Source organism: Anguilla rostrata, chromosome 13 (genome assembly GCF_018555375.3).
Source record: "Anguilla rostrata isolate EN2019 chromosome 13, ASM1855537v3, whole genome shotgun sequence".
NCBI classification, from domain to species: domain Eukaryota; kingdom Metazoa; phylum Chordata; class Actinopteri; order Anguilliformes; family Anguillidae; genus Anguilla; species Anguilla rostrata.
Genome location: NC_057945.1, coordinates 39,120,335 through 39,135,330, shown reverse-complemented (window position 1 = coordinate 39,135,330; position 14,996 = coordinate 39,120,335). Strand labels below are relative to the sequence as shown.

The 14,996-nt window shown below is 43.0% G+C and overlaps 1 protein-coding gene across 1 annotated transcript; it reads left to right on the top strand.

The window, feature by feature from the left end:
• The first annotated feature begins 2,442 nt into the window (after positions 1–2,442).
• kcna3a (potassium voltage-gated channel, shaker-related subfamily, member 3a) lies at positions 2,443–4,635 on the top strand. Its single transcript, XM_064305880.1, has one exon. It carries the CDS (start codon positions 2,697–2,699, stop codon positions 4,248–4,250), a length of 1,554 nt encoding a protein of 517 aa, XP_064161950.1. The 5' UTR covers positions 2,443–2,696; the 3' UTR covers positions 4,251–4,635.
• The last annotated feature ends 10,361 nt before the right edge of the window (positions 4,636–14,996 follow it).

Here is a 14,996-nt window from a genome sequence, read left to right as displayed (position 1 = left end):
CAGGCCAACAGGGCTAGTGTTCTGGACCCTGGTCTTGTGTGTATTTGTTTATAATACTCTGCCTAAGCTTTGGTGTTTGATCATAATGTTTTACATGAGCGTAATACACTCTATATGAGAAATATTATATTATCCAAGCATACATCAACACTGGGCTCCATGCCAACAGTATGACTGTAGTGATCAGGCCTGTTACAGATTATTTTTATTTTTATTCTTGACAGGATCATTATCTATTTATGCCTGCATATTTCTAAAAAATATAAATAAAAATCACTAAATGCAGTCTAAGTTTTAGCCTCCTCTGAGAGAAATAATCTTTTCTGTTTTTCTTTAACAGAAATATAATTTTGATTAGGCTGAGACCAGGGGGCTCGAGCATAAAGTATATATTCCAAACGGAAAATACGTGTGAAATCTCACACTCACATTCATACTAATGTCACTGTTAGTCTGTGGTCTCTGTTCACGTGTGCGTGAGAAAGAAAGAGAGAGAGTGACAGAGAGAGAGAGATAGTGTGTGTGTGTGAGAGAGAGAGAGAGAGAGCTGTAAAGTAAATGAAAGTTGATTTTCCACAGGCCGATCTTGTAAACTTTGCTTTGTTCATCCAGTGATGGATGGAAAGGAAGAAAGAGCTGTCACTTCAGCTCCAGGGCCGTTTTTCATTCTGTCTCATTTCAATGCCGTCTTTAGAGCCTATTTATCCTCCCGATGAAAAGAAACGGTTACCTTGAGCAGAGAGGCATGCAGTTATACATCATGAAAAACACTGCCCACTTCCAGCATTAGTTTTCCTTCCACGGATGGCTTTGGAAATGCACGAGTTCTTAGCGGACACATTCATTCAGTCTAACCACCGTGATGCTTTGCTCTTAACCTTGGGCAAAGTGATTAAGATTACCCTGTGCTTTGACTCAAAATACAATACATTTCAGGAACAGTGAAATCAATTGAACAATGTTACATAAATGTTAAATAAGGGAAAGCTTACAACATCCACAGATAAGGCCTGAACCACACAACCGCTAACACTAATGTCATCTCGATGGGAAAGTTTTAAAGGTGTAGATGCAATAAAAAAAAATGTATATATGAATTTGCTTTTCATTTCCAGAATAGCATTTGATTACCATGTTTATTTTACCCAATTTTAAAAGGCAATCGCCTATATTAAATTATCTTCAGACAATTCACAAGCAAATAAAAATGAACACATGCGAGTGTGCTTCCTTTCAACCTTGTATACAAAACCTCCATATCAAAACATACAATCAACTAACGTCGTCGAATACAAACAAGGACACTTTTGATTAAAATAATGCACTTATGTTGTTTGACGGAGAATGTGTCGTAGCCTTGATCCGGTAAAGCAATAAACGGACACAAAGAGTGCGCGCTTTGATCCCAGAACTGCTTTGCCACTGAGACTAAACCAAAGTGACCGCTCTAAATGCCCGTTCGTCTACTCAGCAGACATCCACTGTCGTTTGTGACATTTGTTATTGTTTACTTTACCAAAACATAAAAAGCATGTCTTTTTATAAGAGCAATTTTCCATACCGTTTTGCCTGGCGTGGTATGCAGCTAAGAATATGCTTTGATTATGCCCCGGGTTCATGTATGCATGGGTGAGATCGCCGCTGGCTAAACGCACGCGTATTTCCTGCATGCTTTCGCAGCTGGCCGTGTTCGTTTCAGCACCGAGGACAGCTCCTATATGTGCCTCACTGCGTCCAGTGCATTCTGGCGTAATTTCGCCTGCCACTTTGCGCGGAACCTGTGCCGTCGTAGCGCACTTGCTATGCAACTAATCGTTTCCCAACTTCACCCGTAAATCGGGCGCGACCGCGAGTAGTTTTACTATTTCTGTGTTTTGTCACTGCATTACGCGTATCCTTTTTTAAAAACTCCTGTAGACCACGAAGACCTTTCCGCATCTTGCACTAGCATACCTCTCCCCTCTACCTATTTCCTATGATACAACACGTGCCAGCCTTATTTTTCTTCATTTAAATTCCGATCACCGCTCTAGAAAACACTCGAGATGCGCGCATTCGTCGTTCCGGACGTGCTACATTTAATGTGCAGTCTTTGGGTTTTTAGTACTGTCCTCCTCAAGGAATCCGAACGATACCCCGATAAAAAGGACATTTGTGTGTGTGTGTGTGTGTGTGTGTGTGTGTGTGTGTGTGTATGCGTGTGCGATTAAATTCAATTTAATGAATCAAACAAGTACCGAGGAGAAATACTGTAAATAAAAAAGTAACATAAAATTCAGTGGCATATGTGTAATGGAATGAATGTGCAATCTCTACTACATAGGATTTTGGACGACATGTGCATTGACCTTTCTTTCAACAGTTATCTATTTGCATTCAAAGTGCGCGCGCCCTGAGGGTGGCAACCAAACCGACAGCCGGTGGCGCGCGTCTGGGGGTCTCTATTTGTGTCTGTTTGGGTTCCGATTGGGCGAAGCGTGGAAGTGTGTCAAGCGTCCGCGCGTCGTGGGCGGGAAGAGACGTGTTTATAAACCACAGTGAGCGCTCCGTGGGGCGGTAATATTATATAGAGAAACTAGACGGGGAAAGAGAAGGGAGAAGAGGAGCGAGGACGCGACGGCAGAGAAGCGTCTGTGCCTCACCGTTGCTAGTTGGAGGGGGCGCGGCTCTCCCTGCCCCTCCACACCAGCACCTGTATGGATGACCACTTCGGCCTCCTTGACTCGCCTCCGCCTTCGTCCACCAAACAGAGGGGCAACATTATTAATAACGGCTATACGGAGACAGAGCAGGACGTCATGACAGTCGCTGCTTGTGACAACATGCTGGAGGAGACGGCGGCGCTTCCCGGCCACCTTTCCTTGGACCGCTACGAACCCGACCACGAATGCTGCGAGAGAGTGGTCATCAATATATCTGGTTTGCGCTTTGAGACGCAACTTAAAACTTTCAACCAGTTTCCAGACACGTTGCTCGGGGATCCTAAAAAGAGGATGCGCTACTTCGACCCGCTGAGAAACGAGTACTTCTTCGACAGGAACCGTCCCAGCTTCGATGCAATCCTATACTACTATCAATCAGGTGGGCGTATCCGGAGACCTGTTAACGTCCCCATCGACATTTTCTCCGAGGAGATACGGTTTTACCAACTCGGGGAGGAGGCGATGGAGAAATTCCGCGAGGATGAAGGATTCATAAAAGAAGAGGAGCGTCCTTTGCCCAGCAATGAATTTCAGAGGCAGGTTTGGCTATTGTTCGAGTACCCCGAGAGTTCGGGGCCAGCCAGGGGTATTGCAATTGTCTCAGTTCTGGTCATTTTAATTTCTATAGTTATATTCTGTTTGGAAACTTTACCAGAGTTTCGGGACGACAAAGACCAAAGCACTATAGCCCCTATTATAAACGGGACGGGCCCGTACCCTACTAATAGTTTTACGGACCCTTTCTTTGTGATAGAGACGCTCTGCATCATCTGGTTCTCGTTCGAGCTGCTCGTGCGGTTTTTCGCGTGCCCCAGCAAAGCTACGTTCTCGAAAAACATCATGAACATTATCGATATAGTGGCCATCATTCCGTACTTTATCACACTGGGGACGGAGTTGGCAGAGAGGCAGGGGAATGGGCAGCAGGCGATGTCATTGGCCATCCTTCGGGTGATCAGGCTCGTGAGGGTGTTTCGCATATTTAAGCTCTCCCGGCACTCCAAGGGGCTCCAGATTCTGGGGCAAACATTAAAAGCCAGCATGCGCGAGCTGGGACTGCTCATCTTCTTCCTCTTTATTGGAGTCATCCTCTTCTCCAGCGCGGTCTATTTCGCCGAAGCAGACGACCCTACCTCCAGCTTTAGCAGCATCCCCGACGCGTTTTGGTGGGCTGTAGTCACCATGACAACTGTTGGCTACGGGGACATGCACCCAGTTACCATCGGAGGCAAAATCGTCGGGTCTTTGTGCGCGATCGCAGGGGTGTTAACCATCGCTTTGCCAGTGCCAGTAATTGTTTCAAATTTCAACTATTTTTACCACAGGGAGACCGAGGGAGAAGAGCACGCGCAATACTTGCACGTCGGTAGCTGCCAGCACATGTCCTCCACGGAGGAACTGAAAAGGACACGTAGCACATCCTCTCTCAGCAAATCGGAATATATGGTGATTGAGGAAGGAATTAACAGCGCTTTCAAACAGCCAAACTTCACCACTCAAAACAACCAGAACTGCGTAAATATCACAAAGATTTTCACAGACGTGTAAACGAAACTGCCAAGGAGCGTTAAGTCCGCTCTACTGTAGTTATTGGTATTAATCGTGGTGTGTCAGTGCATACATTGCATGGAGGCAACGCTACGCAGGAGGCCCCCTGGGAATCAGAGGAGATGCCTCGAGTCGAAATAAGCTAGGTTTAATTTCCGCTCTGTCAGGACAAGTTTCACGCGCACTTGTTCCGTTCGCTGAATTGAGGCCAGAAGTCACCAACCGTCGTTTGTTTTGTTTGGATCAAGCAGCGAAGATGTTAGCTCCTAGTGTGGATTTTAAATGTTACTTAAAATTTGCCTAGTATTCAATGTGTCTTTATACAGTCATTATATAAATATATTATTAACTTCAACACATACATACGATATATATATATATATATATATATATATATATATATATATATAATTCATTTTCACATAGCGCTAAGTGTTTGTGAAACAAATTCGAAAAGTCGGTTGTACGTTTAAATAATAATTCAAATAAGTTGAAGTTAATGTAGCCTAGACTACGAAGATGCGTTGTTTCCCTCGGTTGAAAAGTGGGAAAAATTAATAAAAAATATAATATCCGTATATTTTCCTAGGAGTTCAATTGTCTCACATTTAATAAACATGTTTTGTGCGTACGTAACGTAACATTGCAATCACCGTATTTGATCGATATTTCTCTCGAATTGCAAGCGAAATGTTTTCATTAAGCTTTAGTGACTACGCATGTAAAGTATGGACAGTGTGTCGATGTTTGTGAGCTGAATTTGGCTTAAGAATCTGAACCCGAAGCAACAATACTAACACGAAGACACGCTAACGGATCTCATCTGAGGTTGAGCGAGAAAAAAGCGCACGTCTTTCACAGGATGCTTCTAATCCCGCCTTGAGATGCAGTCTCCATGGTGACGGTGGTTTCCTGGGTAACCCAGTAATGTTGCCATGGCATTCTTCTCCGTTTCCACAGTAACCCCAGAGATGGTTGAGCTAGCAAGGCCAGTGAAATAAAGAGGCACCAAACAGATAAAAAATAAAGAATAAAAATAGATAAAATAAACTAATAATGAACCGGATTTAAGTAAATGACATAACAGAATTAATGGATCAAAATTAAGAATTACATTACTGTTAAATATCAAAATAGCCTATATATGTAAAGAAACGCACAAGCGTAATAAAAATATTTTCTACCGCTAAGAAAATACGCGTTATCTATGAAATATCTTAAAGTATTTGCTCCATAATGATTTGTTGGCCAAGGAAATTAAACACATGGTGGTAACTTTGCAGACAATATTTGCAGAGGACACATTAAGGCAAAAGACGCAGGCCACAAAATGGGAAAACACTGCAATTTGTGAATGTTTACGTGGTATATAAATAACGTTTATCATTACATCACTTATAACAAGCGACCGCTATACACCGTCTACCACAACAGGCGGATATGACAGCTGATTAGGCTCGAACTCGCGCGTTCGTCCGTGTGGGCACCCCGTTGTGGTTTTGCTCGGAAACGGGGTTAGATTTATTATAGATTAGAGATGAAAGAGAGTCCCGCCTGTAATTAGCACTGTAAATGTCATCAGACCTCTTTTAAAAAACCACCAAGTCCTATGCAAACTCGCAATACCCACGGTAATTTCCGGGGATTTCGTTATGTAGGGCCCTCATTACCGACGACAGGGACATAACGTTTCATCGATTGCAGATTTTTTAACGGCAGAAGACGGATGGGGGTTTCTCAGTAGGTGCATTTGACTTTATTCCGCCTAAATTATTAATTTCCTTTACCGCTATAAATAAACAGGAGGCCAGATGACACCGTGTCCCCCGCGACTGCTTTTGATGCGATTACATTTCCCTTTCCCGCGGAGATAGAATAGGACAGGATGCGAGCAGAACACCCTCCTGAGGATCTCGAATGGCGTCGAGAAGACAACAAGTTAAGCTCGGTTTAAGTCTACAATGAACATGCCATTTTATATACAACAGTTAGTTGTATGTAGTACAACATCTAGAGTACTAATATAAAACACAACAGTGCCATTTGCTGCAATAATACTTTTGAGATTTTGAGAGAGAGAGAGATGATTGCAAGAAGCATAGTTTGAGTATAATAATACTAATATTACTATGACTAATAATAATACTATCAATATAAATTGTAATTTGGAGTTGTCTATGTTGTGCCTCTTGGCAAAGCTGGGTTATAAATGTTTATCTGAGGTTTTGTCTAGCGTTATATATCTCCCTCTCGTATATACAGGAATGTGTCTGTGGGGGTGTGTAAAAACGGAGGAATTCTGTTTAACAGACAAACAGGATGATGACCTTAAACCCTGTAAGGTGATGAGTCCTGTCTAATAAGAAAGAACTTAATTGTGAGACGCAAGTCTAAGACTGTTACTTGTCACGTAGCCCAGAATGACCAGTTTGGTAACTCATTGAACGGCATTCCCGTGAGGCTGATATCGCATATACATTTATGTTGCCTGAACCTTATTAGTGAAGCCAAAGGATTTCCTCACCACATGCGCCCCCTGCAGGGAGCTGTCAGTATAGCATCCTGGCAGATCCTTTTAATACCCCACCGTGCCATTCTAAACCAGTTAGCCATAGAGGGGCGAAGAGCGAACTTCAGGCAGGATGAAAATCTCCCCCCTGTGGCCTTCCCAGGACCAGCGATTCCACTCTGTTGTAACTTGGGCTTTGTAAAATAGCAACCAAAAATGATTGTGTTTTGCAATACTTCATTATGCTTATTGTGGAATAAGTAATAAAAGTATTTTATTGCAAATATAATCGTGTTTCCTAAGTGTTTTGAGGTATTATGTAGGCTATGAAATGCTGTCAATGAATGACATGGATTACAGGTTTATAGATCCCAGGTTTAAGGATCCTAGTCCTGCACAGAAAAATAATAATAAGGCTAATTTTAATAAGGCTGACACAGTGTATTATTTTGTGGATGAATACACCAAATATCTGAAATGCACTATTTCTCTCCATCACATATACTTGCTAATGAATACATCAATGAAATGTAGAACATTTGCAGAAGCATATTAAATTTGATCATTTTACAGTCTACTCTCATTTAGAAGGCCAGTTTGCAGGATCTGCATGGATTTCATTTATGTATTTTCTATATGTATTTATGAGAATGTGCATGATTTTGTAGATAATTAGTGTATGATCTGTCCATCTGTTTTCAGATCAGAAAATACAGGTAGAAGGAGGCATGAAGAGAAGCAGATGTTTTATTTACTTAACTGTGCTCAGCACTGCCCTCCAGTGGCAGTAGATTAATAGCACATGGCTGGTGTGCTGAAAGCCTTATTAGAGAGAACACACTGGTATGCACTACAAACATAATGACACTTAGACAGGGAAAGAATCTGGTCTTGGGCCTTAACCTCAACCAAATGCATATTATATATAAGGTTCTGAGGTAGTTAATGCTGGATATCTGCAAGAGTAAAACCTCATCTCAATAAATTAGAATAATTAATTAATTGTGAGTTCCTGAGAGGAGAAATAAACAGTATCTATTACATTAGCAAACCAAAATGAGAGATCATCTCAGACTGATATTCTGTCTCCCTTATCCTGAAATGTCATACGCAGTCCCTTCAGCTTCAAACTACCAGCTGCCAAAGCAAACAAATAGAAAGATTTGTAAAACCCTTTAAGGTCTAGGAATATGTGATTGGAATGTTCTTAACTGAACATTCTAGTGCTGATGTAACAATCACTACGAGTCAAAGAAAGCAGTGAAGTTCTAGAACAGACTTACAATTTTCCAAAAAAAAAGAAAAACCTACTCTTTATAAGGGCTAAATATACGTTCTGTGCTGTGAAGTCACTGAACAGACACAATTGACAGTTCCAACAGCTACAAATTCTCAGTTTCTGTTTGTTATTGTCATTTACAATGCACCTCTAAACCCATCACACACCACTTACAAAATATGGTATATGCAATGCGCATACATGTTCGCATACCAAACATGTCCAAACTAATGTCTTGCTGGCATAGATTCCATTTGGAAAGAGCTGCTGGAAGCTGATGGGCCCAGAAGATCTGGGCTATTCTGCCTTTTGCCAGCTGCATTAGAGACTCCACGGGGATGCACGTCCCGAGCCCAGGCTCTAGTGCCTTCTGCAGCAATGCCTGCTTAATGCAGACTAGCTGGTGGCAGCCTGCCGTCTTCCTGCTAATGTACAGCTTGCCAGAAATTCCACAGAGGAAACTTCTGTGCGCGCACACGTGGGTCTACACGTGCATGTGCAGTGTGCGTGTGTGTGTGTGGTGTGCATGCGTGCGCATGTGTGGTGTGTGTGACTGCGCATGTGTGTGACAGTGTGTGTGTGGTGTGCATGCATGCGCATGCGTGGTGCGCAAGAGTGTGTGTGTGTGTGTGTGCGTGTGTGTGAGTGTGTGTATGGTGTGTGTGTTCTCACCTGCTTCCCTCAGTTTCCTCCACATTAACATTCTGCGGGGCTGAAGGAGCCATTATCGATATTCCTTTGATGCCTCACCATTTTAAATATGCAGCTAATAACAGGAAAGGCTCTCTCTGTGCGGACGGGCTCGCTTTAATCAGCTCGTTAAGAGGGAGGTGAGCACGAGGCCCTCTCTCCCAAGGGAGCGCTGCTGGACACGAGCCCCACCGTTCCACACTGGGCAGCCTTCGACTCCCGCGACCGAATCCCATGATTCTTCAGTGTCCACAGATGTTAAAGACATTAGCTAAAGTGAATCTCCGCCCTTGGCTGGCCCGGGGTGGGAGATTCACGTACATATCGGTTGGTTGGCGAGTGAGTGAATCAGTGAGTGGGTGAATGAGTCAGTGAGTCATTTCACCATCCCAATGTAGCTTGTCGAATTACACAAAAAACATTCAGTTAGACAAAAAAAAAAAAGACCCACTGAAAATACCATGCAGGGTTTGGTTTCTTATAGCCGAGCGAAGCATCAAATCACCATGCGTAATGCCCACTGTAGTGCATTATCATGGCTCCAGTTTCAAGTTTCAAATCGCATACTTTAGCTCCAGCATAATTCAATTGCCACAGGACCTTTTCCAGTCCCCTCTTCAAAACATGTATAGCGCAAATGCACATTGATTTATTGGGGTATGTTTATTATTACTGAAATGCATCTTGAATCCTTTCCTTAGCCTCATAGAACTGTACCCTAAGGGAAGTGCTTCGAGTTGTGTTGTTGGGGATGTCATGACTCGACGGCAAGTGTTGCATTTGGGAATTGGTTTGTGTGCTGAAATTTCTCTAAAAATACACCAACGGTTTCTCCACCTCTCGGAAAGGAGAGAAACTGGGGAGCCGCCAGCAGTCCCATGAATCGACTAACGGATGGACGACCGCCTAGTTTAACATCATTACGGGTAAAAATATACCGCTCAGAGATTTACCAATAAGTCCATACACAGACTCGTCGTGTTCTGCCTGTCTCAAGAAGCCGATCGAAAGAAAAGATCAGTTCACGTATTCCTGATCTTAACTCACAAACAAACAAACATCTCAGTGTTAAAGGAGAACTCTGACCCAGGCTGGACGGCTTTGTGGAGACAGCTCCAAAGCTGCTTTATTTCCTAGGAAACGTGCAACGTTCCCTCTGTACGAGCGGAGCACAGTCATTTATATACTGTAGATGTTTTTTTTTTTTTTTCTTTAACCGTTCTGTACAAGACACCTTCATGCAAAAAAAATACATTGAGGGACTCTGAAAGATACATTTACAGTCAGCCAAATACTGAGATAAATGTGTTTTCTCCCCCTCATATAGAGCAGTTATACAACAAGAAAGGAACAGAGCACAACCTATTAATCCCCATCTTTCTGGTCACACCTTGACTGCCCTTCAGGTGCAGCCTGTTTCAGTTGCTCTCAGAGGTGCTAAATGGGTTTTTCTCCCCCCCCCCCCCCCACTTCTAGTTCAGTCCGCCAAGAGGGAGTCCCCTCTCCTTATGGGAAAGGAAGAAGAGGGGCAAAGTAATTTTTGACGGTAGACCAGTCACCCTCAGTCCCGGGCCTGGAGAGCCACACAGTCGGCTCCTTTCTGCTTTCGCCTTAAGATTTTTGGCACCAGATTCAACAGCAAGAAACCAGGTGACCCAAGTTAGCCTTGTAATCAACAAGGCTTCTGACCGATCAATTGCTGTGCCCCTCAGGTGTTGAGTAACAGCAAAAAGCCAGCAGACCCTGTGGCTCTCCAGGACCAGGAGAGTGGACCAGTGCTGTAGACCCTACCCGTGCACATCTTCAGAACTATAACTGATACTGTAAAGGACATACGGAAAAGCATGCAATATGGAGCCCAGAGCACGCTAACCCTGTTCCAAATAATTCAGTAAGCCAGTAGCAATCACAACAAAGCGGGTGTGGTAACTGTTTTAACTTGGTAAATGTAAGCTATTTCATTAGCTCAAACATACATATTGGATTTTCCCTCTGTAATGACCTGCCTGGTTTCTGAAGCCTTGGTGGTCCAGGTGCTCATGCTCATAGCGTTCCACAGAACATTCCAGCAACATTGCAAGAATGGCTACACTAGTTAGTCTCATTGAGATTAAAAATCCCTTTTTCAAGAGAGACCTGTCCAAGAGAGCAGCAATAGATTACAGACACTACAAAATGACAATATCAAACACTGCTGTTGCTATTGTGTTAAAAGTATCAGATCTGGTTACACAAGAGCAGTCTAAATATGTGGTGCAACTAAGGATCAAATCGTTTACAAATTTCACTTTCCTCCAAAACGTTAATCCTTCCTTTAAAATAATTCATTGACATGAGCTCCTGTAAGTTAAGCTCTTTTCCTGGATCTTATTACCAGCCTCTATATGAGCCTTTAGCAGTGAAAGTAAAACACTGTTTTGTGAGCAAAGCCGGTCATCTTGGTTTTTGTGCTGGACAGTGTACGTACGTTGGTAAGATGGACGCAATTTGATCTTAAGAATTGGGAAATAAGAATGCAGCAGTTGCTAAACAGTGTCAGCAGAGGCAAATAATCTCAGGCCACCAATCTTAAGAAACGTTTAAGGTCCCGCCCTGCTTGGCTTGCGAAATAAAAATAAAAATTGGAATAAATTTTTAAAAAACCACGAAGCTTGCTTTGTCAGAAGGCTAAGCACGACCAAAGCTGCAAATGGCGGGCATGTCTGTAATGGAAACCGCAGGGATCTTTAAACCACAGCTTCTATGGTGTGCCATCTGTGCGGGAAACACCCACCGACCCCCCCACCGGAAAGATGAGGGGAAAGTGTGTGCATGAAGAGGGGAAGGAGAGAACCAGAGAGAGAGAGAGAGAGAGATTGCAAAATGTGTGTGTACATGTGTTTTCATTAAATAGGCTTTCATTAGCTGCGCAGCTTTAATACATTCACGAATAATGAAAACGGATCCATGGATCTATATTAAATAAGTGTGTGCATGCGTGCGCACGGTGCGTGTGCACGTGTGTGCGTGCACGAGAGAGAGGGAGATAGCGCAACAGAGAGATTCTGCATGCAAAATGCTGTGTCTCCATGCTTCATATATCACCTAATGGCCTATTATAAAATTCAAGAAGGTGAAAAGAATCCATCTGTGTTCACCGAGTCCTTTCTAAACTGACAATGGACTCAAACTCCTGCCATTAATGTAAAACTTATATTCAAGGATCATTTACCAAGGGCAGAGAGAATCCCTCTACACAGCATGTGTGTGTGTGTGTGTGTGTGTGTGTAAGCAGTGTTTCCCCCCTGCCCGAGTGATGTCATCAACCGCATTCACCTCCATACCCGCCCGGGAACTTCTGCAGGACGTTTCCATAGCAACAAGGTAAAAAGCAACAGTGACGTGGCATGGGAGCCAATGAGACCGAAGGTATCCCGGGCCATGTTTTTCTGAGCTGTGTTCAGCGGGTGCGCATGCAGGCCTACTGTGGGGAATGGATTAGCGCTTGCAACGCTAACAGGGCTAAAACGGGTCTGGAGACGTAAACACTTCAGTCACTCCGGATAAGGGGCCCAGCTAAATGCGATGCAAATGTGAAATGCACAAATGACAGGCATTGTGGGATTGTTGAGTGGCTCGCCGTTAAGGCACTGTTCTAGTGCAGGGATGGGCCCAATGGTCCAGGACCAAAACCTGACTGTGCCCAGTGGGCTTTTTATTCCATTTGGGCTTCCATACTTTTCCACTAACTGTGGAGAACAGTGTAAACATACCCCCACTGTTTCAGTAGGACGAGGGCGGCAGGATGAGTGAATCGCAGTGCACAGATGCACATGATAGTGCACAGAGCAGGGAACATGTTGAAGGCTTTGCTCTGTCTCCCAGGGACCGTTTTCTCAGGGGAAATTACAGCACCACCATCCTGCCTAATGCAGGTCACAAAATGGGAGGCATTGTGTCTCGTGTATTTCAACAGAACATTTGAGGAGCGATATGAAAGCATGATTCAGGGCACACCAAGGTGTAATTTAGTAAAATTTACATAACGTCTTACATATTGAACCTTAAAGCCATGAATACTTGCATATATAAAGTATATGTTTTTGGCAGTATTTAACAAATGCTTGTAGGTATACATGACATCCGGGATGTCAGGAATCAAATCAGAGATCAAGCTGGCACACAGGGAAAAAATATCATACCTTAAACATGTACATGTTATTCTTAACATTGTTCCTGTGTGTACACCATTCCATTTTAGAAGATAGCGATGCCCCTCAAGTTCACGGTCAGAGCAAGCATGGACTGATACTATTCATTTATATTTGTTTGTCCATGTACACTTCTGGTGTGCGTGCGTGCGTGCATGCGTGTGCATTTACGTGCAAGTTGGAATTCCATTTTATGTCGTGTGTAGGCAACAACACACAATTACCATAAGGTCAGATTTAAAATAAAGTTGTCAAGCATCTGCAGGTGTTTGTATATCCAAAAAATATTATTAGATAACGACAACTCTTGTCTTGTGAGGCTCTTTGGTGCATTATATGTGCTGAAGTATACAATGGTGGCAGTGCAGTGTAATGGGTAAGGAACTGGGGCTGTGTGACCTAAAGGTCACAGGTAGGACAGTGCCGTTGTACCCTTGAGCAAGCACTTTGCACTGAAGTGAGTGAAGAAGCAGTTGAAGGAAATTGTAAGTCTAATGCCATTGTAACACCATTACAGTACAAATGTAATGCAATGTAATGGTCACGGACAGGGTCTACAGTATGAGAGATATTACACATTGCTTGTGTGAAGACAAAGCGTAAGGAGCATGCATTACAAGGCAAAAACAGGAGACCATAAATGAAGAATAAGGCGGGTAGCGCTTGCACTACACGTGCCATAAAAACAGCTACGGCTTATGACAGGCGTTATATCTCACTTTAGTACAGCATTATGAAGGCATTATTGCCGGCGTTGCCAGTAAGGTCTCACTCTAAACTCTAAATAGTGTTTCTGGCAGCTTTCCTTTCCCTGACCATTTGTTTTGAGCACTACGGCAGAGCCTCCGCTATCCGGCACCCTCAGGGAATCAGCGGTGCCGGAAAGTAGAAAATGGCAGTTAGTGGAACAGGCCTCAAAAGGCAACGTAGGGGCCATATTGGTACAGTATTTTTTGCTGTTTAAAGCCAAATTGTTGTGTAATTCCTCTACTTTTACAGCACCTGGTATTTTCAAAAGACCAACAGAAAGTCTGTGAATTGTATCCATGAACCTACAACAAAATAAAGGTACGACAACGTACATTCGGTGTCGAGCAAGTGGCGTATTTGTTTACCAAGCTCCTGATCAGTGCAAGCAGGCTTGAAATTTTAGGTAGGCTGATTACATAGGTTATTTTGGGGAGGGTAAAAGGGAGAACATTTCACACACCCAAAAATAAAAAAATTAAAAATTAAAAAAATCCCTTCACCCCAAATTCCAGGAAGTAGAATATTCCAGAAAGTAGAATGCCATACAGGAGCGGTACTGCAACATCCTTTGCCAGACCGGCTTCAAATTGTGAACCCATCCCCCTGGCAGCTACTGTAAAACATCTGTACAGTGCCTGACTGGTAAATGTCTGTTATTTCACCATTAACACAAATCAGCCAGAGGTCGTCACTTGTCTGATTGTAAACAGGACCACAGCAAGGCTTTAAAAAAAAAAAAATAAATAAAATAATTTCAGAACCCTAGTCAAGAGTCAGAACCCTATCACGCTTCTTTGCTTTTAGTGTTGCACTGATACCACTGTCCCAAAAAAAACCAAAACAAAAAAAACATGACAGGCTATAGGTCGTATGGACTACAGCCTTTCAGCCACAGCCTCCTGCTTCCTGTTTCTCAGGTGATTTTCTTCCCTGTGTGCACAGATGACATAGCTACTTCTCCAGCTAGTTTACTGCCCCAGCTGTAACCGGCTCGACCCTTTTTCATTTGCCGTGATAGATTCTTTATTACATTTCTGTTGCATCCACTCTACTGCTGCTTTACCCCAGGCCGGGCAGTGGAGGATGGGCTCCCCCCGGTGGTTGGGTATTTTCTAGTCACCGTATGAGTGTTCTTGGCCCCACCAGGGAGTTCTTTAAATTTTTTATTTTTTATTTTATTTTTTTTATCTTGTGTGATAAGGGAGGTTTTCAGGCCTAGTTTTTTTTTTTTAATATATTTTTTATTTACTCTTTTCTGCTACACTGTAAAGCATCTTTGTGAGTTTTCTGTAAAAAATTTTTTTTTTTTTTTAATAAAATAAGAAAAA